At 37.8% G+C, this 24,103-nt stretch overlaps 2 protein-coding genes across 4 annotated transcripts in view; both read left to right on the top strand.

The window, feature by feature from the left end:
- The first annotated feature begins 265 nt into the window (after positions 1–265).
- Positions 266–12,648, top strand: LOC106870075 (uncharacterized). 2 transcript variants are annotated; one of them, XM_014916049.3, is made up of 2 exons: positions 266–871; positions 4,570–12,648. In XM_014916049.3, the coding sequence occupies exon 2, from the start codon at positions 6,628–6,630 to the stop codon at positions 9,091–9,093; it is 2,466 nt and encodes an 821-aa protein (XP_014771535.2). In that variant the 5' UTR covers positions 266–871; positions 4,570–6,627; the 3' UTR covers positions 9,094–12,648. The 2 variants fall into 2 exon arrangements, with proteins under 2 accessions (XP_014771535.2, XP_052828912.2); XM_052972952.2 differs by lacking the exon at positions 266–871 and adding an exon at positions 2,222–2,392.
- Positions 12,649–18,981: 6,333 nt separating this feature from the next.
- The window catches only part of LOC106870082 (uncharacterized), a 22,385-nt gene continuing 17,263 nt past the window's right edge, over positions 18,982–24,103 (top strand). For both annotated transcript variants that reach the window (XM_014916058.3, XM_052972956.2), the window contains exon 1: positions 18,982–19,640. The gene's annotated coding sequence lies outside the window, so the exon portion shown is untranslated. The remainder of the gene's footprint in view (positions 19,641–24,103) is intronic.

Here is a 24,103-nt window from a genome sequence, read left to right as displayed (position 1 = left end):
GAGGATGAGGCGAGGTCGAGAGAAACAGAGATAGATGTAAAGCGAGGGACAAAAAATAAGCGAGTGAATGTGTAATTGTCTAGAGTGAGGAGAAGAGAGAGTGTGAGCGACAGAGTAAGATATAGGTAGAGAGGAAGGGGAGGATGAGAGAAAGAGAGAGTACGTCAGTACGGTAAAAAACATGTCCTGTAATCAGCAGCAGCGAGAGGAAGTGTAAGGAAGAGGTAATGCTACAAGGTGGTGGCAGAGGTTGGCCATCGAGTTATCTCCCTTCGTTTCCATCCATCTCTTTCTGAGTCACTCGACAAGTTTTACGATAAAAAATTTTTTCAGTAAATAAAACATTCTGGTCGGTCTGTCTGTGTGTCATATTGTCTCCCCCTGTGTTGGTATCCACTTGGAAAGTGGGATTTCACAAAAAAACAGATAAAATAAAAGCGGTCCCCGATGTGTTTAGATAGCAAATAGCACCTGTCACCCACCCCGGGGAGGAAATTCACAGAAAACTACACGAATTTCCCCCCCTCCATACACAAAACTTCAAACAAAAATCACCAAAAAAAGAAAAAAACCAGCACAACAACAACAACAAACAATAATAATTACTACCACTATCATCATCAATTTAACATCTATATATATGTAAAAAAATATATATGTATATATATACCTATAATTATATACATATATATATAATTACAAGAAAGGTGAAGCATTCAACAAATTCTGTTTGCAAAAAAAAAACATATATTCCGAAATATTCTGTGCTTTATTGTTTTACGGTCGACAGATCCAATGGCCGGGAAAGGGTGGAGAAAATTTGTGTTGGTGTTTTTTCGGTCGGTCGAGATGATATGTTAAGACAGTCGAGGTAAGTTCCTTCGCCCCCGTCCCCGATCAATCAATGACCGCTTCTCATTCATATATCTGTTTATGCATATATATATATATATATATATATATATATATATATATATATATATATATATATATATATATATATTTAAATATTTATGTGTGTGTGTGTGTATGTATATATATTATATATATATGTTATATATATATAAGTATATGTATGTGTGTGGTGTATGTGTGTATGCAATTCATATTGACACACATTAAATTACTTATACATGTACGCAGCTCTTATTACAATATCGACGCACACATAATAATGCTACATCTGTATGGACACACATACTTATTTGCACACACACACACACACACACATGCTCTCTCTCTCTCTCTCTCTCTTTGTCTCTCTCTCTCTATCTCACTATTAATCTGCCTTTCTCTGTCTTTAATATTGAAAAGATTATTCAATATCTACATTTCACTCTCTGTGTCTCTCTCCTCCTCTCTCACTTTCTCTACCCCTCCACCTCTTACACTTTCTCATATGCATATATCTGAATAATTATATATATATATGTATGTATGTATATGTGTGTGAGTATATATATATACATATATATATATATATATATATATATATATATATAAATTCACATACATATATATATCTACATACACACGTGTATATGTGTTTACACACACAAACATATAATTATATCTTTATATATATATATATATATACATGTACATATGGTAGATGCACCCGTGCATATATGCATGTGTATGTACGTGCGTAGGTATATCTACATGTATGTTACATATACATATTTCTCTCTCTCTCTCTCTATATATATATATATATGTGTGTGTGTGTATATATATATGTATGTATGTATGTATGCGCGCACACATGTTAAGCATGTTCATATCATCTTGTACATATATAAATACATACATACATGTGTACGTGTCTATGTGTTAAATGTTCATTTATTTACATGTATTTCATTTTCGTGTATATTTATGTTCTGTTTGTACGTATGTGTATGTGTATTTGTGTGTCGATATGTATGTATATATATCAATGTGTATCGGTGTGTCTATGTAAGCACATACGTATATATATATATATATATATATATATATATATATATATATATATATATATATATATATACATATTCACGCAAGCCGAACATAGGCAGGTGCCCGCTCTCCCCTTTCTTGACCTCCCCCTCTACTCTGTACACCTTTCGCCCCCCTCAACCTTCCCCTCCCATTGTCACAACGTTTAACTACTCGGTTCAACCACTCCCCCCTCTTTTATTATCCCATCAATCCTCACCTCCCACCCTCACCTTCACGACTCCAGCCATCATCGTTCGGAGCTATTTCGCCAGCAGTAGTTGTACGGTGTTGGGAAGTGGAGAGAGAAAGAAACAAAGAGAGAGAGAGAGAGAGAGTCCAGAAATCCTTGGCAATGCAGGGAAGTAAAACCACTTTATAGCAGGAAGGCAACTCCTCACAGACTCTTTAAGTACTTTACTCCCGCTTTCCCATTGATTACATTGGCAGCACTTTACTGAATGGTGTCTACAACCTGCACACACACACACAGTTATAAATGAATTTATATATATACATATAGGAATACACATGTGTGCATACGTATGCATGTATTTATATAGACACACACACACAAACACTCACATCATCATCGTCATCATCAGCATTAATCATTATTTGTTTTACATCGTTCCTTGCTGGATTGGACAGGTCATCACGGTCCAAGCCAGACCTGATTTAGAGTTAATGCTCTCTTACATACACACACACACACACATTGTTTTAATGTCCACTTTTCCATGCTCACAATGGTCAGACATAATTTCTTGAAGCAGATTTTTCTATGACTGGATGCCCTTCCTGTCACCAAACCTCACCTGTTTCCATGGAAGGTCATTTTCCCCACCAGCAGGCATGTTTTCACAGAAAATTGGAAACAGAGGACACTGCTTGTACGACAGTGATGCTCATTTACAGCAATCACAATGTCACACACACATACATTTACAATGGGCTTCTTTCAGTTTCTGCCTGTCAAATCAACTCAGAAGGTTTTGGTTTGGCTATTTTATCTTTTATCTTTCACATGTTTCAGTCAATCGACTGTGGCCATGCTCGGGCACCACCTTGAAGGGTCTTTAGTCAAACAAATCGACCCCAGTGCTTAGTTTTTTAAAGCCTTATTCTATTGGTTTCTTTTTGCCGAACTGCTAAGTCATGAGGACATAAACACACCAACACCGGTTGCCATGCAGTGGTGAGGAAACAAGCACAGATACAAAGACACACATGCATACACACACACACACACACATATACATACACACATACATACAACAGGCTTCTTTCAGTTTCCGTCTACCAAATCCATTCACAAGGCTTTGGTCAGCCCAAGGTGCCACGCAGTTTTGCAATAGTACTCTCTGAGAGGGGAAGACATTTGCCCAAGGTGTCATGCAATGGGATTGAACTCCAAACTACGTGTTTGGAATATTTAGAAATTCCACCACAGCTGCTAAACGTTTTTCATTTCCTACTGATTTGCTTCTTTTCGTGTTAGCACCGAATGTCTATGTTTATAAGATTTCTCAAGGCGAATCCCACAGTTTTGTCGCTTTCTATAGTGTATCCAACAGAGTCCATATCAATTTTTCCAGGGTCCATGGAAGCAAAATAATAAAGTGGGGAGTCACAGTAGTATTTCAAGGGTCGGGGAAAAACATTATTTATTGCAAGAACCAGCTGAATTTCTTTCGGTAATTTTTGATATAGGCACAAATTTCTGGCAGAGTGAATTGCATCATAGTGCTGTTTTTCTCATAGACGGTGCCCAACTGACCCTAATATACTGTGTAGTTGACAAAATCAAAAATAATGTGCATGCGTGAAATTAAAAATATAATATGGTGGCAGTTTACCCATTGCATATATATATGTGCAGAAAACAGCTTCCATCACATGCCAAGGGTAAAAATTAGAAATAATTGATAGTTTCCATTACCTAAGTGACCAAGTCAGTAGCGGGGGTGGATGCTCTGAGAGCATAGCTGCTAGAATAAGAATAGCCCGGGCAAAGTTAAGAGAGCTCCTACCTCTGCTGGTAACAAAGGGCCTCTCGCTCAGACTGAAAGGTAGACTGTATGACACGTGTGCGAACAGCCATGCTACATGGCAGTGAAACATGGGCTGTGATTGCTGAGGACACGCGTAGACTTGCAAGAAATTAAGCTAGTATGCCCCACTGGACATGTAATGTCAGTGTGCAAACATGACAGAGTGTAAGCGCCCTGAGAGAAAAGTTGGACATAAGAAGCATCAGATGTGGTGTGCAAGAGAGACGACTGCGCTGGTATGGTCATGTGTTGTGTATGGATGAGAACAGCTGTGTGAAAAAGTGTCACACCCTAACAGTGGAGGGAACCTGTGGAAGAGATAGTCTCAGGAAGACCTGGGATGAAGTGGTAAAGCATGACCTTCAAATGTTGGGCCTCACAGAGGCAATGACATGCAACCGAAACCTTTGGAGATATACATATATACATGTGTACATATATACATACACACAAACATATATATGCACATATAGGTATATATGTAGGCATGTATAATGTTAATTCTAATTCTTTACTTTGTTTTCTTTTTTTTCAGACCGACAACCAAACTTCACCTTGACGCCATAGTTTCTTCACATCAAGTGAGTCCCTTCTTCAGAATATTTTCGCACCTGTCTCCAATGAACCGTATCTGTATTCCTAGAGTCACATATTTTGACAAACTTTACCTGAAACTCCAGCACTTATTCTGAAGAATCTGCACTGATGTCTTACAGCCTAATTTTGAACTTTCTTCCCTAAAATTATTTTAGAGCCATCTTGACATCAGAGACCCTTTCTAGAAGATTTAATGTCTTGTTCTATCTCTGAAGTGATATTTCCAGAAATTTCACTGCCCTAATTTTGAAGAACATTCTTTAAAATTCCAGTGACCCCACAAGAAAGAGGACCTTTCTGTAATATTTATAACTTTATCTTCCTCAATTTTCTCTAATATTCTTTAATCTTGATGCTTAAGAACATTCACTGAAATTCTAATATATTTAATTAATCATTCTACCAAAAAAAAAAAAAAGAAAACTGGATCTTCTCAAGTGGTCCTTAACCAAGAAATATTTTCTGCTGACAAAGTCTAAATCATTGGAAGACTGCCGCCAAACTGGGTGGTGTTTAAACAAACTAAGCCACCTTCTCATGAAACATAAGATTCCTTTGCTCTGGTGCTTAACTCTGGTTTCTGTGGTATCAAGTAGATGAGAGATAAATCTCCCCCTGGACATAATATTGCTATGTGGAATTTCCCAAGAAATATCAAGTAGTTAACCATTATGTAGTTGAAGTGGGACATGTCAACAACAATAACATTTTCAGTGGTATTTCCTCAGAAAATATCTAGATACTTATCTTCCTGCTGTGAAGGAAGACACAACAACCACAACAGGAACAACAACATTTGTAGTGGAAATTCTCCACAAATGCCTCGTTGCCGGTCTTCATGTAGAAAAAGCGACACAGACATAATAACATCCTCTGCTTTGTGATAGGAAGGGGCCAACTGTCCCAGATCAAACAGTCCTCATCTCTAATACATCTCTTCTCTTCACCAGAACTTTTTTTTTTTGCCCACCATTTACACAAATGTCACACAAGGACTACATCAATCACCAAATGTGATTCCAATTATAGAAAATTAATTATAATTTCTTCATATCTGGAATAATTTTCCTAGAAATTTATTTCTTGTTTATTTTGAAATTCAACAATTCTTCCATCATACCAAGACGAAAGATAAAAACTGTGTCTGTCAGTCAAGTTTGTATCATGTAACAAAATTTGTGTTGAGGAATAGAGAACCTGCTGCCACACACACACACACACACACACACACACACACAATTTCTGTCACACAAGCTTACACCTGCATTCATACAACATGTAAACAATTTCACCAGTCCTTCTTCCCTGGAGCTGTGTCCCCCTCTGGAACTCACTCTTGGCCCATGTATTGTCCCTACCAAACTACAACGGTTTAAATGGAAGATTAAATCTCACCCACCCCATCTGGAAGAGGATTGTTGAAAACATTGCTATGGCCACTGACTCTCCCCCTCACACTAATTAAAAACCATACACGCACACACACACACATAAAGAGGCTCATACATACATACATACACACACACATACATGTATATACATCTAGTTATATATCAGCACATATAAATATTGCACACGCTTGAACACACTTTCCAAACAGCGTGCACAGACACAAACACATTCATAGCCAGACAACACACATATTTAAGGAACACATACACAATCACAAACCCACTAATTACAAGTAGACATTTACACATACACACACATACAGAATCCATTCACTAAATATATACAAATAGAAACACACACAACATAGTCACACAGACACAATCACAAAGTATCACACACACAGACAGACAGACACACACACACACACACACACACATTGTCAAAACCACAACAACAGTTTCAATCTTCTTAAACAAGTATTTCAACCAACAAACATGCTGTCAACAGAAGGAGGCCATCTGATAATTAACCAAAAGTCATAACTGTTTCTGTGATAACTACATCAGTTTCTAATAACAATCTAATTAACAATGTGTAATTAATTATGTCTAATCTCTCTAACCAAATGTATCCATTCAATAACCAATACGGATTAGATTTACATAATCCTCCTGGATTATTCTATGGAGGTGAAGACTCTTTGAAACTGAACCAACATGAGAATGGATCGAATGCAGAACAGGGCCAGCGACACACTGGCGGGAAGTCTTGTAGGTGTAACTTCTGCCAAAAAGGCTACCCCCATACCATGTCGGCTAATCCAAGGATGTCGTCTGATGGTAACAGCGCAGCCAGCAGCAGCAACAACAGCAACGACAACAACAGCAACATGTTGGATTCTATCCAACAGCAGCAGCAGCAGCAGCCACCTCATAGCATGAATCCTCTTCTCAATTCCAGCTCAACTCATTCGTTGCAGTCTCCACCTCACTCTGACAGCGCAATTATGAATGGAAGTGACAATGGAGACGATACTGGCAATGTGTCGAGTTTGAAATCAACCCCACATTCAAACACGACCAGAACTCCTCCTGTCTCTTCTTCCAACAACGTTATCCCGCCCCTCTTAATCCCCAATGTCCCCACTTCTTCAAGCAACTCTGCAAAATGCTTCTTCTGCACTTTCTGCAAGAAGGCGTTTGCTCAGCAAATCCACTTGAAAAACCATGAACTTACCCACACAGCAGGGGGCGAGTATCAACAGAAACCTTACACGTGTGAGATCTGTAATAAGAGCTTCAACCTGCAAATTAATTTGAAGAATCACCAGAGAATACATTCAGGGGAGAAACCATTCACCTGTGTCGAGTGTGGGAAAGCCTTCAGCCAGCAAGGGAATCTGAAGATACACATGAGAACACACACTGGCGAAAAGCCTTATCAATGCGAATTATGCCCGAAGGCATTCAGCCAACGAACTAACTTGGAGAACCATTGTCGTATACATACAGGTGACCTCTTTAGTTGCATGACGTGTTCGAAGACTTTCACGTTGCAAATTAACTTACGCAATCATGAACGCATCCATACTGGTGAGAAACCATATCTGTGTGGGTTTTGCCCCAAAGCGTTCAGTCAGCAAACGGCCCTGAAGAATCACCACCGGACACACACCGGAGAAAAGCCTTACACATGCTTAACATGTGGGAAAGCTTTTAGCCAGCAAGGAAACTTGAAACTTCATATGAGAAATCATACTGGAGAGCGACCGTTTGTGTGTCAGACATGTGGCAAAGCATTTAGTCAACGTGTCAACTTGGAGGACCATAAACGCCTGCACACCGGAGACATGTTCTACTGTCAATTCTGTAAGAAAGCCTTTGCCAATGCTTTCTTCCTCCGCAACCACGAGCGTATTCACACCGGTGAAAAGCCATTCAAGTGTTCGTTTTGTCCTAAAGCGTTCAGTTTGCAGATAAACATGAAAAATCATATGAGAACGCATACTGGAGAGAAGCCGTTTAGGTGTTTAACTTGTGGGAAGTCTTTCAGTCAGCAAGGCAATCTAAAGCTGCACATGAGAACACACACAGGCGAGAAACCCTATCAATGTGAACTCTGTCCGAAGACGTTTAGTCAGAAGACAAACCTGGATAACCATAGGCGTATTCATAACGGGAACATGTTTAAGTGTTCGATGTGTTCAAAGGCATTTACTCTTCAAATCAGTTTGCAGAATCATGAACGCATTCATACTGGGGAGAAACCTTATTATTGCACTGTGTGTAACAAAACATTTGCACAGCGTGGAAATCTGAAAACTCACTTTCGCATACACACGGGGGAGAAACCTTTTCAATGTGACGTGTGTGGGAAAAGCTTCTCGCAGAGGGCCAACCTAAACAATCACAAACGCACTCGCACTGGTTGTGAACTCTATTCAAAGCCCTCGGCCACTGCTGGATCGTCGGCCCTGACCAACTCTAAGGAATCTAACATAGGGAAAGACTATACGTCCCCGCAAATAGCTGACAGGTCGGGGTCGGAGATATCCTCCTCGAACCTGTCTCCTCCATCGTTCCCTTGCAACACACGCAGGAGCCCACCGCCTAAGAATAACAACCCTTCTTTGAAATCCAGAGATCCATCACACACTGAAGGGAGCAGCACAAGCCATCCGGATGCCCCCAGTCAAACACACATGAGGAGCCACAGCCACAGCAACATGACCAGCATCCTCCCCAGCCACCCGACCTCTCAGCCACAAAACCTTCATCACATGAACCCTAGAGACTCCAAGAATCACAGTGTCCGACTCCAGGCCCCATCGGTCACACCCAGCTGGATGGCACCGGCCTACCTCCATGAGATACCCCCCAACTGGGAGAACAATTACTTGTGGTCGCGCAGCTTCCCCATCCCCCCTATTTTGGGCACTGGCTGGCCCAACATGTCCAGTATCCCCAACATACCCAACACCGTGTCAAACGGACACAAGCAACAGCACCACCCTATCTCCAATCACCCGCACTCTATATCCTCCTCGCTCCATCCCAATCGAAAAACATAAAAAAAGACTCCTTTCCGTAGATTTCTAATATTGAATCCTGAATCACTTGACAATTGTCACCCTTGACCCATGGGGTCAGAAAATGTTATGACTGTAACATACAAGCATACATACACACACACATGCACACACACACACACAAACACACACATCACATCAGTTAACATACCAAAGTTGCAATGGTAACCCACTGGTTACCGTATCAAAGTTACCGTGGTAACAGACCAGTTATCATGTTAAGACCAGTTACTATGGTAACACACCAGTTACTGCACCAAAGTTCCTATGGTAACACCAGTTACTGCACCAAAGTTCCTATGGTAACACTAGTTACTGCACCAAAGTTACTATGGTAACATACCAATTACTGTACCAAAGTTACTATGGTAACACACCAGTTCCCATAGAACACAAGCTTCATTTTCTCAACTGTTTTAGTATAAACCTTCTTCACTTTATATTTGTCCCCTAACATCATTAAGATGTGTTTGTCATGAAAGCCGTAACCCAGCTTTAGTTGCCCACATTCTGTGAGTGGCCATGTTATTAGGGCACACACACACACACAGACTCCCCACTTGTTATGTTCCCCCCCACCACACTGTGATGTCAACCATTATATTTTTAGGGCACACACACACCCATGATCTAGGTTGTCCTCAATGCGAGTTGAACCCGGAACATTATTATTATTACACAATGAAATGCTGTACATTTGAGGAGGAGGAGGAGGAGGAGGAGGTGAAGGTGGAGGAGGGATGGTATGAGTGTTTGTGTAGACGGTCTGTTTTTTTTTTGTTGTTGTTGTTTTTTCTCCTTAAAGTGGACAGAGGAATGCAAAAGGTCCTACCCGGAGTTGTTACCTGGTGGTGGTGGTGGTGGTGGATTTCCACGAGTGGTCAGAGAAGATAACTTACTTTCAAAAATCCCATATGTATATGTATATATATATATATATATATATATATATATATATATACACACACACATACATACATACATACTTATATATGTATAGAGATAGATAGAGATATAGATATATACATATACATACATATATATATATGTATATGTGTAAGTGCATAGGAGGTGCGAAACAAGGTGGAAAAATTAGTACTCGAAAGACCAAAGATGGAATCACAGGAAACTTTGAGTAACAGTTTGTGAAGATTCTTTTCAGCTTTAATAAAATTGTATATATATATATATATGTGTGTGTGTGTACACATATACATGTGTGTGTGCGTGTGTACATAATGTTGGATTTCTGGGGCATTGTGGTGGAGATGAAAGACAAGTATGGTGGCAGTGGTGGTGGTTGTGGTGGTGAAGAATTTGTTGTGGTGATTAGGGAAATAATGGGGCTACAATTTTTCCTTCTCTCTGATAACTTTTTTACTTTCCAAATGCTGACCTCAAGGGTTTACATCAGAAACAAAGTATTTTTTTCAGTAAAATCTAGTATCAGGGTCCTACGAAATCCTTAGCATTTGGAGGAACTGTTCAGCAGACCAAAATATTTAGTTTCCTGAGAAGAAGTCGGTGAAATCGAATGTTTCTTTACAAAATGTAACAGCTTGATCTGGTATAATTTCTCTTTTGTAGAAAATCTAATCTATACTCCAGTTTTGGACAGTTTGTTACTATAAATAAAGACAGAAAAGTGGTGATTGAGAAGCTCCCTTCTCAACCCTATGGCTTGTGGGTTCAGTCCCACTGCGTGGCACCGTGAGCAATTGTCTTCTACTAAAGCCTTGGGCTGACCAAAGCCCTGCTTTTGGATTTGGAGATGAAAACTACAAGAAGCCATCCATCTATCTATCTATATATATAGATAGATAGATAGATATATAGACAGATATATATGAGTGTACATATGTATCTATATATGTGTATGCACACACACACACATATATATATATATATATATTTATACATACATGTATCTGTTATCTTTTATATGGCTATGTGTATCTTTCTTTGATGTATATTTGTGAAAAATGTAAATGTAGTGAGGAAAATGATCAACTGATGCTTTTGAACTAAAGTACCTTGTATTATTTGTTCTTCCCCAGTTACACAGACACTCCCTTGGCACCATTATCATTTATAAATGCAGTCAGCCTTCGATTGACCCATTAGTGGCATCCCTTTCCGACAACATTATTGTGCACTGAATGCTGTATAAATGAAATAAATCATAGTCCTTGTCACCTCTAGAAAAATGGGACTGTCATGGTTGGACATCCTTTGATTAGATCCTTGTGTCCTGCTAGATTAGGGCTGACCTGATGTTAAACTACAACTTAATGTTCCTTCTCCTCCTCCTCCTCCTCTCTCTCTCTCTCTCTCTCTCAATCTTTGTCCTCCTCCTCCTCTCTCTCTCTCTCTTTCTCAATCTTTATCCTCCTACTGTCTCACTTCTAATGTCGCACTACCCCACCACAATCCCACAACACACCACTGCCTTCAAACCACTGTGTGGGACGGCCTCTATGTTGTCACTCAACCTACTAGAAATAGCAGCCAAATCTGTCACAAAATTTCACTCTACTACATTCAAAAATGAATAATGCATTTGGACAATGTAGTTCATTGGGCTGGGCCTGTAAAAGCCAGGGAAGTGTGTGAGGTGTCGGCCAGTAAATCCCCTTGGGGCCTGCAGAACCAAAGATGGGTCTAGGACTTTCTACAGGGCTCACTCTCTCAAAAACAAAACCCTCACAGCCCCCTTGAATATTGACAGGATCCATTCTTCAAAGACCTGAAAGCACTTTTATTCTGCTTAACCAGATTTATCTTGGTGGTCCTTTCTTAGGATATACTCAGTTCCCCTTTCCCCCCAAAAAACATGATCAGGGCCGAGAGGCCTTCGATGACAGATCTGCCTGATCAAAGCTTACCTGGACTAAACAACCAAATCAAACCTGTCCCACCTTGGAAGGAAAAGCTCATCGCAGAGTTAAAATACAAAGAAAGAATCTCTTTGAGAAAGAAGTAAATCATTTGGTTAAAATTGTTTTGGATTGGAAAAGAGTGAATGGCTTCTTGCAGGATTTATAAAGGTGAGTAGTTCAATACTGCAGGTTGCCTTTGGTGGGCATTTTTGTTTTTTACATCCAAGGGGATTTTCAAACCCAATATATTACAAACTGTTGTTTAGAGTGATACTCACTTTAAGATACTCCATTAAAAGGATTCCCCACCACCACCACCACTCACCTGTACATAACTTCATTGTCTCTGAGATCCTCTCCTTTCCTGGCTCCATACTGTCTCAGTACAATCCACCACCACCTCCACCAACAACAACCTTCCACTTTTCCCTGCAGACTCTATTCAATGCTTCCACTCCAGATTGTATTACTCCCGGACTTTTCTGTCTGTGTCTTTCCTTACACCACCCTAAACGACCACAAGCTTTAATTTTATCTTCTCCACACCATCACTTATCCCCCTATTTCTCACCATATTATCGTTGAATGACTTGAAAGGACTACGGGCCTGTCCCTCCTACTCAAACTAGCTAATAAATAATATGTATTTGACTGAGAACTGTTTTTTGCCTTGATTATTTCATATTTAACATTTGATGCTTAATATATATATATATATATATATATATATATATATATATATATATATATATATATATATATGTGACAATTATTCGGTTGCCATAATAAAACTCTGAGTTTCAGATGCCAGGGTGGAAATCTGCTCCGGCATCTCATCAGTTATTATTGTCTTAATAACTGACGAGATGCCGGAGCAGATTTCCGCCCTGACATCCGAAACTCGGACTTTTATTATGGCAACCGAATAATTGACACATTATTTTACAGATAAATTCCTCTATTTACATAATATTGAGGTCTTATTTGTACAACAATGATAATAATAATAATGATATATAATATGTCTATATATCTAGTTATCTATATCTATCTATCCAACCATCTGTCTGTCTCTCTGTGTCTGTATACCTACAGCTATGTCTGTCTATCCATCTATCTATCTACCTATCTATCTATCATTCTTTCTTTCTTTCTATCTCTATATCTATGTCTATCTATCTATCTATCTGTGTGCCTCTCTGTCTATCTATCTATCATTTGTGTCTATGTATGAGTGTGTGCATGTGTGTGTGTGTTAACTGAGAACCAGTACATTCCAACAGAAACTCCCTGCAGGTATTAACGTCTGACAGAGTTATCTCCCTTCACATCAACCTCCATTTATATTCGGATGCCAGGAGGCAGCTGGAACAAACACATGACAAAGTGCACACTTCAGCATCATTGACAGAAACACTTAAGGCTGCTGCTCCAGTATGGCCACGGTCCAATGACTGAAACTCACAAGCAATACACACACACACACATATTATAAGCATGTACCTACCTATACATATATCCATAGGTGTGTATGTGTGTGGTGGGGGCGATGAGTAGAGAAATGAAGGAAAGAAACACTCAAAAAATTTAATGGGAGTTACATAAACTATTAATAATAATAATAATAATTATAATAAGCGCATTCAGAGAGCGCAAACGTCTACCAAGGCAACACCAACATCCTCTCAATGATTCACCAGAGATGATTTTGAAAATGAGAATATCTGAAATAAACTCAATTGTTCTCACAAATGAGAATACTAAAAATGAACCTGACCACTCTCAAAAATTAAGTAAAAGAACAGGAAAAAATAATTCAGATTCCTTGTCCGGTACTGGATTGGTTCCAAAATCTAATCAGTTCGTGCTAGTCATGAGGCCAAGCATCCCTGAACGTTTCATCCGAATCCATCCAGAGGTTCTTGAGATATGTTGTCCACGGACAAACAAATGCGACTGAAAACAATACCTCCACCTTCGTTAAAACAGAGGTATTAATGAAATTATTGTGTATGGTGCTCAGGTGCACTACAACTCATCAAAGGTGCATGTGCAGTACATAGAATTATGTATAAATGCCAGGAAAGGGAACAGTGTATGGGTCATGATATATATGTGTGCATGTGTATGGAGGGGGTGGGTGGGATATCAGGTGTAGTGTTGGCGAATTTCAGGAAGTATGGAGGCTTCAATTCAAAACAGTTTGATTCGGTCCCCATGCAGCATAAAGTTTTGTATGCCTCTTACAGAATCCCAAGTCAGTGGGATCAGACAGCCAGTTATTGGAGTCTGATGACCTAGCTTTCTGTAAGAAGCATACAAAATATTAAACCTCATGGGGCCGAAATCAAACTTTATTAAATAATGAGAACCGATGCCGGTGTGTTTACATCCCCGTAACTTAGCGGTTCGGCAAAAAAGACCGATAGAATAAGTACTAGGCTTACAAGGAATAAGCTCTGGGGTCAATTTGCTCAACTAAAGGCGATGTTCCAGCATGGCCACAGTCAAATAACTGAAACAAGTAAAAGAGTAAAAGAGAGAGAGTAATACATACACACACACACACATATATCTACACAGATACACACACACCAAACCCCTCACACCCCCTCATCATTGACTAGCCGACCTGCAGCAATGGAAGCTGCTGCAAGTTAGCATGACTTCCACAGTATTCTTCTGTCTTCCCCCACCCCTCCCTTCAGCCCTAAAACGATGTCTTAAGAAACTAGGGGGTTCATTCAACTAACATCCTTTTTCTAAGCGAACATCACGTCATTTCTTCAGGGCTCCCTCCCCTCTATAAAAAAAAATTGTGTTTGTGAGTGGAAATAAGATTTTAAAAAATAATTAAGGAAAACAGCTGACATATAAGGAATTTCTTTGAAAGAGAATTGAAGACGTTGAATCATCGTTTATTTAGAATTTTAAATTTCATTAAAATAAGATAAAAATGGTTTTAGAGAGTTTTTTTTTTTCTTGTTTCTTCATCCTTTTTTTTTCGTGAGGTATGAGAAGAGATGAAGAATGATGTCTAAGTGGATGTATACATTTGTGTATCTATGTGGGAAGTGTATGTTTGTGTGTGTGAGTGTGTGTGTGTGAGTGTCCAACCTATGTCAGCATGGAAAACAAGCATTGGTGTGTGGCTGTGTGGTAAGTAGCTTGCTCACCAACCACATGGTTCCAGGTTCAGTCCCACCAAGGTCGACTTTGCCTTTCATCTTTTCAGGTTCAATAAAATAAAGTTCCTGTCAAATGCTAGGATCAATGACATCAACTTGCTCTCCTCTCCTTAGATTGCTGGCCTTCTGCCAAAAGTAGAAAGAATCAGGAGTTCAAATCCCGCCAAGATTGAGTTTGCCATTCATCCTTTCAGGGTCGATAGAATAAGTACCAGTTGAGCGCTGGTGAGAGGTCGATGTAATCTCCTTGATCCCTCCCCCTAAAGCTGCTGGCTTTGTGTCAAAATCTGAAATTGTTAAAGACGGCCAGCAGGCAGAATTGTGAGCTCGCTTGACAAAATGTTTAGCGGCATCCGTCTGTCTTTACGTTCTGAGTTCAAAATTCCAATGGGGTCAACTTCGCCTTTCAGGGAGTCGATAAAATAAGTACCAGTTGAAAACTGGAGATCGATGAAATCGTTTTACCCCTCCCCTAAAGAACTGCTGACCATGCAGAAATTTGAAATTAATATTGTAGTTGTTGCTATCGCCAGTCGAGGACGACCTTGCCTTTCGTTCTTGGGAGATGGATGAAAAAAAGAAAATGCTGGGAAATAGTAAGGCCAATGTTGATAGGGGGGAAAACAAGTCACCGAGATAAATTTCATTACTTTTGGCCGGAAAAAACAAAAATGTCACGTAAAGAATGTCACATTATTCAAATATCATTAATAAATGAAAAGTAATTTTAAACCACTTATTAACTACGAAACTATGACATATGCACAGTAATAACAGTTATATACATGCGAAGAAATATCACTTTTTATTCATTCAATCAGACATTTTAATAGAAGTTTTCGTGGGATATTTTCCGTGATTTATCCCCTGTATTGTCTATAAATGTGCCCCAAGATTAATATTTTTATGGCTATGTAAGAATTTTATTTTTCTAATAATTGCTTTGTCATTGTTGACGAAGGACGATACAGTTTTAATGTTTCGTATGAGGAAAAAGTGACGCCACAGTCATCTCTGTTCACACCTGGGACATTGAACAACATTCTTGTACAAAACTTCATAATAATTAACAAATGAAAATTAATTTACGGGGCTGTCAGGTAGAGAGTAAGGTTGGAAATCTAATGAAAATTTAGTTTAGAATTGCAAACAAAATTAAAAAAAAAAAAAAGGATTCCAAGCTTATATGGTGCTTAATTTGCTAAAACTTCAAATCTAGCAACAACGATATGTTGTATTTTCTTTTAACAATTTTCATCCAGGTCCGTCTTTTATCTCATCCACATCTGTTAATCTGTTACAGTTGTTCGTTCATCTCAGCATTTGCAACAATCTGGATTATATATATAAGACTTGTGAAGTATATTGAAATATGCAGTCGAGAAACAGACCAGCCTGGGACGAAGCTCCACTGGAAACTAGTCTGTCTGTCTGTCTGTATTATTCAAATTGTTGCAAATATGTGTGTGTGTGTGTGTGTATGTGTCTCTGTGTTTGCATGGATATAAGGATCTACGTACATTCTTGAATCACTTACTCGGGATTTTAGTGGTGCTCATTATTCAAACGACGTTTGAATAATAGGTTGGAAAATATGTAGGGTGCTATGACCTCTGCTGGCAATGAAGGACTTGGAAGTGAAGAGCAGATTGTACAATGGTGTGAGGGGGAAAAAAGCGGAAAAAAACGCTTGCAGGTGTGGTAAGAAGCTTGCTTACCAATCACATAGTTCCAGGCTCAGTCCCATTGCGTGGCACCTTGGGCAAGTGACTTCTACTATAGCCTCGGGCCAACCAAAGCCTTGCGAGTGGATTTGGTTGACAGAAACTGAAAAAAACCTATCATATATGTATGTGTGTGTATGTGTGTGTTTGTTCCCCCCCCCCCCATCGCTTGACAACCGATGTTGGTGTGTTCATGTCCCCGTAACTTAGCGGTTCGGTAAAAGGTACCGATAGAATAAGTACTGGGCTTACAAAGAATAAGGCCTGGGGTCGATTTGCTAAAGGTTCGACTAAAGGTGGTGCTCCAGCATGGCCGCAGTCAAATGACTGAAAGAAATATCGTCATTTTAATGCCAGCTTTCCCTGCTTGCATGGGTCGGACAGGATTAATTGAAGCACAGTTTTTATAACTGAATGCCCTTCCTTCCGCCAACCTTCACCTTTTCCCAAGTACAGTAATATTTGCTCCATGATCAGACATGTTTCTACAGAATATTGGAAATGAACGACACTGCTTGTATAACAGCGACACTCATTTACAACTATCTCGCGATGTCAAGACATGGAGACATATACAACACTCATATATACATACACACAAAGATAGATCTGCATATGTATGTGTGTGTGTATATATATATATATATATATATATATATATATTATGTATGGACGCAAACATATACGTACGTATGTATATATATACACGCACGGACACACACATGTATATAGTGGTGTGTGTGGATATATATATATATATATATATACATACACACACACACATACATACAAACAGCTGATTATTCACTCTGTTGCTGCTCGGTTTCCCGCCACGTGTGGTCTTTCTGCCAGAGATATATTCTTTCATGCGAACCACACACACATACCGACATAAACATTGTATTCATTTATACAGATGTACTAAAAATTTTGCATCTGAATATATATAGATATATATATTGAAATAAATTCATTCTATATTATTTATGTATTTGTGTGCAAACTTTCGTTTTCATATAAATTATATAAATATGCGTATAATACACACACGTATATAAATATATATATATGAGATTGTATAGAAATGCATATACATTTACTGTATGTATACATATTCATTTGCGTATGTGTAGACATCCACTACCGTACATATATATAACTTAGCTCAAAATTGTTTTTTGAAGTGAAAAAAAAAAAATGGAGCCTTTAAAAGGAACCAGTTGAGAAACTGGGTCAGAGTTTGCTGGAGATAACTTATTGGAAAGATAATATAACTCGAAGTAGAATATTTATTTTAAAATCTTCCTGGCAGCGAGATGTAACTTGAGTCATACGTTGGCAGCATCTGTCAAATACAGAATAAAGTTTTAATTCGTACACAAGCCTTAGTTGCATTAAAAATTTGAAGACATTTTAAAAATTAATCAATAGTTGTTGTAATAATAAAAATGATTAATTATTCAACTATTGTTTTGCTCATCAAAATAAAGTGGAAGAAGTCTATGTGATGTAGAAGGAAAGAACTGTTCTTTATGTTACACCTATCCTAAGAAAATGAGAGAGAGAGCGAAAGAGAGGTATAAAGTAAATGCTTGCTCTAAGCCTCAGCTAGACGGCATGCGTCACAAAATTGCTGCTCAAGTTCCACCCTTCCCCAGACACAACAAAATTCATTGTATCTACTCCAAGAAACAATAGGAAGAAACGGTGTCGCCGGTGTAAAAGTAACCGCACAAAACAACACCGCCTACCTATAGAACTTTATATCGGATCATTTTGAAATGTTTTATTTTTTACTTCCTAATATTTCTTCAATAGACAAATTTTATTGACGTGACAATTATTTGTTTAGATTTTCATATTTATTTCAGAGAAAAAGAAACGCAAACAAACGAACCGAATAAATATATCCCCCCCCTACCCTTCATATTTCAAGTCCTTTTTCTCCCCTGATAGTATTGTGAACGGGTTATCTCCCCCTGTGTTTACAAGCCGCTCTAATACAAAGCAGCCTTCCCCCCACTCCCACCTTCTTTATATCTATATCTCTCACTTCCTCTCTCTCTATTATCTTCCTCTTTCTTCCTCTTTCTTTCTCTACCGAGACGACACTGAACCTCCTTAAGCTGCTGACTGCGAGGAGCACATTGATGCCACCGTCATTACTAATATATATATACATATATTTTTATATATCTACACACACACAGCCCTTGGTGCATCTAGTGAAATCTATTTATCTATCCATCCATCTGTCTATCCATTTCTCTCTCTCGTACTCTGACATTAGCCGCCTCTATTACAACAATGAGGAAGAACGGGAACGAGCCAAATCTGAGCAGCCATCGGCAACGGCAGCAGAAAGTTGAACGGATGTCTTAAGAACTTCTTAATCAACGTGGAAATAAAATACACACAACAATTTTTTTCTCCCCCCCAGAAGCAGCAGAAATCGGGCCGAAAAAGCACCAATCCCCTGCCCCCATCAGCCACCAAAATCCACAGTCCCATATCCGCCAGTGCCCTCTCTCTATGTCTTGGCTGTCTTCTGTCCTGTCTCCAGACACTAATTGAGCATCTGTTTCTGTGGATCTTCACCACAACTTCGTTGCTTGTCACTAGCAACAGAGATCGACATCGAGGAAAGCTGTTTTTGCTGTTTCATAAACACAGATCGACCGGTGGATTCATTCTTTCTTTTTTAATTTTTTTAAAAACCAGAGTCAACAGAAGACATTGTAAGATGTATAAAGATTTCTTATGTATACCTATACACGCATATATATGTCTGTATATTATACACGCACATATAAACATATATCCATGTATACACACATTCACTTTATATATATATAATATGTATGTATGTATATATATATATATATATATATATATATATATATATATATATATATACATATATATATATATATATATATATACAGGGTTCTCATTATGCTGGGGCACATTTTATTTGTAATTTATAAGATCATGGGCCATTTTAAGACACTATATATATATATGTATATATATATATATATACATACATACATACACACACTCACACACTCAAATATAATAATTATGTCTTGTTATTTTTTAACTAAGTATCTATATGTGTGTGTATTGTATAATATATATTTGTGTATATGTATTTACTGTACATTGTTGGTTGTAATTTTTCATGTAAGTTTTAATTTTACATATATATATATATATATATATATATATATATATATATATATGTGTGTGTGTGTGTGTATCATTGTATATATTATTAACGTCACGTAGAAAGAGAGGGGAGCCTTCCTAGAAATGGGAGCTAAATCTCCCCAAATTACACCGTACCGTCTTGAAAAAGGAAAGGATACACTATAATGTATTTCCAAAACTACACACAAAAAAAGCGGGATCACCACGGCTGGACGCTTTTGATCATCGGTCTGTTTATCCTGTGCTTACCTGGGGTTAAAAAACAAATTACAGGCAGAAGACCTGTATATGATGATGCATAAATGAATCTATATAATTATATAGTGATAGATGTTTATAGATACATTCACATAAACATTCATACACGTAAATTGACAGTGTATCTGCTCAAATAGCTATACACACTACATGTGTATCAAACGAGATAACGAGGGGAACCTCTACGTGGACGCCCGATTTGCTAAAAATAGCAACAAGATCTCACTCAAATATCGCCCTACCGCCTTGTGAAAAAGAATGACATATTAGATAATATATTCATTGATACTCTTCGATAGATAGAATGGTCCTGGCTGGAACGTCTTTGATCAAAGGTCTGCTCGATCAGGGTTGTTCGACCTGCTAAAAATAACAGATTTTACTCATCACATTGTACAGTCATTTCTTATATATATATATATAGAGAGAGAGAGAAGGCACATTTGATAATGTTGTCCTAGATACGCTTTGTTTGGAAACGGACAGATGGTCACAACTGGAGCGCCTTTGATCTAGGTCTGCTCGATCAAGATTGACTTGGGGGGTTAAACAACAACAGTGTGTGTATGCATGTGTCTATGTATATGTGTGTATAAATATATTTATTCCCTTATGTGTTCCAGCCCAAAGTTGTGACCATGCTGGGGCACTATTTCTAGCTGTCTGTCTATCTATCTATCTATCTATCTATCTATCTATATAATCATAAATATATATTCTTGTATATCTATATATATATATATATATATATATATATATATACATATACATACAAATACATACATTGAAGTCCCATACAGATTGATCTATATAAACTTTTCACTATAGACCATCAGAAAATGTTGAGATATTCTTAAAATCGTTTTTTAATTAGCATTTCTTTACTATTTACGCACACGCGCACACATAGGTACATACATACATACATATATGTGTGTGCGCGTGTGTGGATGCATGTATGTGTGTACGTGTGACACCACACCTCACCTTGTTTTTCTCCAACTTCCTCCGTCCCAATTGCCTAACTGTAGAATCTTAAAACTTTTCGGTTGCTTCTCCCCTTCGTTTCATATCTGTTTACATGTTCCGTCTTTTTTACTTTCTTCTCATTGCTGATCGGACCTTTTTTTTTTAAATATATACACACACTAACAAACGCACGCCTCGACTCTCTTTATAAACACTCACACTTGCTTATAAGACACACTCACATAGACTTACATATAAGACACACAAATATTGAGTCTCTCCTTCAAATTCGCATATAGATACACATGTTTACGCACACACACACACACACAGACCTCATTCAAACGCACTTGCATAGTGATTACTAAATACACACACACACACACACACACACACAGATTTAACTTCAAAGATACTCAAGTACAGGTATAAACATACACAAATATAAATATCATACACACATAGCCTTATATATATATACACACATACATACATAGCCTGTCTCCTTCAAACACATTTACTGAGATATTCCACCCCAAACACACACGTACAGATAAATACACATACACACACATTGCATAGATTTAACTTCAAACTCACATATTAAGTATAAACATAAATACCTATATACATACATGGAGTGTCTCCTTCAAGCTCATATTTAGGAACACACTGACCCTCTCAAACACACACATGTATAGCTTAAATCTATTGTGAGAATTTAGAACTTCTCTTTCTCTTGCCCCTTGGTGGGAGTTACTGTCGTTGCTATTTGATCTTATACGTCGGTATGTTAAATTCAATTAATTATCTGTCTTGCAAACAGATTCCCCTCTGACACACAAACACACACACCTATGTGTGTGTGTGTGTGTATATATATATATATATATATCACATATACATACACATCTATACACATACATATGTACGTATAATATATATGTATGTATACGTGTGCTTATATATATATATATATATATATATATATATATATATATATATATATATATATATATATATATATATATAGTAAATCGATTACAATAACAAGTTTTCAATAACTTTGATTACCAAGCTGGTCTGTTTCCTGTCAACTGAAAATATTTTTGTAAACAACCAAGAACCGGCTACTAATGTATTCTACTTGAAATAGTGCCCGGTTAATATTTAAGACTAGATTTCATCATAAAGAATAGAGAACAGCATGAATGCCACTGAATTGTGTCTAAAGGTACCTGGATTTCATTAAATTGAAACTGGGTGAGGGGATTTTGATCGGTTGGGATTTGATCCCGCGATCTTCCTCTTCGTGCCGATAAATGTGATGGTTAAAAATATCAGTGGTGTATTGGGGTCCATATGCATCGTTTCAAACGAATACAGTTGTGTCCCATAATATGTTTCCATTCTGCTCCCTACCTTAAGATATTTGCTCACGAGGGTGCCTTTACGTGGTCGCTCGTCATGCTAGAAACAGCAACCAAATTTCTCTAAACTAACACACTACTTGTCATGAAACGGAAGGACACAATGGATAATGTATTCGTTGTTACTTTGCGAAGAAAACTGATGGGGTGGTCCTGAATGGAATGACTTCACAGTCAGGTCTGCTTGGTTTGGACTGACCTAGAGCTAAACAGCGTCAGGTCAACCTTGTCTTTCACCTGTTTAGAATCGTTGAAATAAAGTGTCAAGTATTGGGATCATGTGAAATCGACTCAAAATTATTTACCTTGTGTCTTAACGCCTAGAAGCCATTATTATTATTATTATTATTATGCAAATTAGCGCCGGTTGAATGCATAAACAATATTTACTATTTTTTTGTAAGTTCAAATCCAGCTCGACCGACTTTGTATATTTGTCACCTTCCAATAGCATAAAGGTGTTTACACCTAACAAACTATTCTATAACACCTGAGAAATCATTATAATTACCAAATAATTTAAGATTGTTAATTTACTAATTGTAATGTTGCCCCATTACGTCACCCTTGTGGCAAATAACCTATTGTTATTTCTTGTAATGTTTGTCAAATGCTCAACATAGCACCTCTCTTGACCTTTAGCTTCCCTTAAGCCATCCAACCAGGTCGATTTGCTTTCTGTCTGAAAACGAAGTTTTGACAACACTTGTATGTTTAAATATACATGTACACATGCAACAATGTATATATACTCATGTATGTGTGTGTATGTACGTACATATATATATATATATATATATATATAAACGCATGTAGCACTCCACTTGTGATACGTTTGTTTATCTGATATCTTTTTGGCATTTAACAACATATTTCTCCCTTCGCACGTATACATACCTTTATATCTATCTATCTATCTTTATGTGTGTGTTTGTGTGTATAACTTAGTCTAAATAAAGACGTAACTAGTTATGAAGTGAAGAAAATTCACAAACGAGAGAGTGTATTTTACCTTCACTATAAGCCCTATCCGGGTACCAATTTTTCAATTCTCACATTTCTTCAAGACACCCCCTCCAATGCGTATATAAATACATACGAATGCATATATATGTATATAAACACACACACACATATACATTCACAAAATACTGAAAGCTTGCATACCCATTGACCCTTTTACTACTTATCCACCCGAGACCACCCGTGGCTCTGTGATACAAACTTCCTGTGTGGTTTATATACTACATATGTGTATGACAGTTTATTAGTGTAGTCAATTCTACACACAAGTACTTTATACGCCTAAATTATTTACATTGTTATGAAAC

Source organism: Octopus bimaculoides, chromosome 14 (assembly GCF_046866305.1).
Source record: "Octopus bimaculoides isolate indiv1 chromosome 14, ASM4686630v1, whole genome shotgun sequence".
Taxonomy (NCBI): domain Eukaryota; kingdom Metazoa; phylum Mollusca; class Cephalopoda; order Octopoda; family Octopodidae; genus Octopus; species Octopus bimaculoides.
This window is presented reverse-complemented; position numbering and strand designations above follow the sequence as displayed.

Excerpts from the sequence above, each read along its gene's own strand:
- LOC106870075 (XM_014916049.3), top strand. The coding sequence starts at position 6,628 with ATGTCTAATCTCTCTAACCAAATGTATCCATTCAATAACCAATACGGA.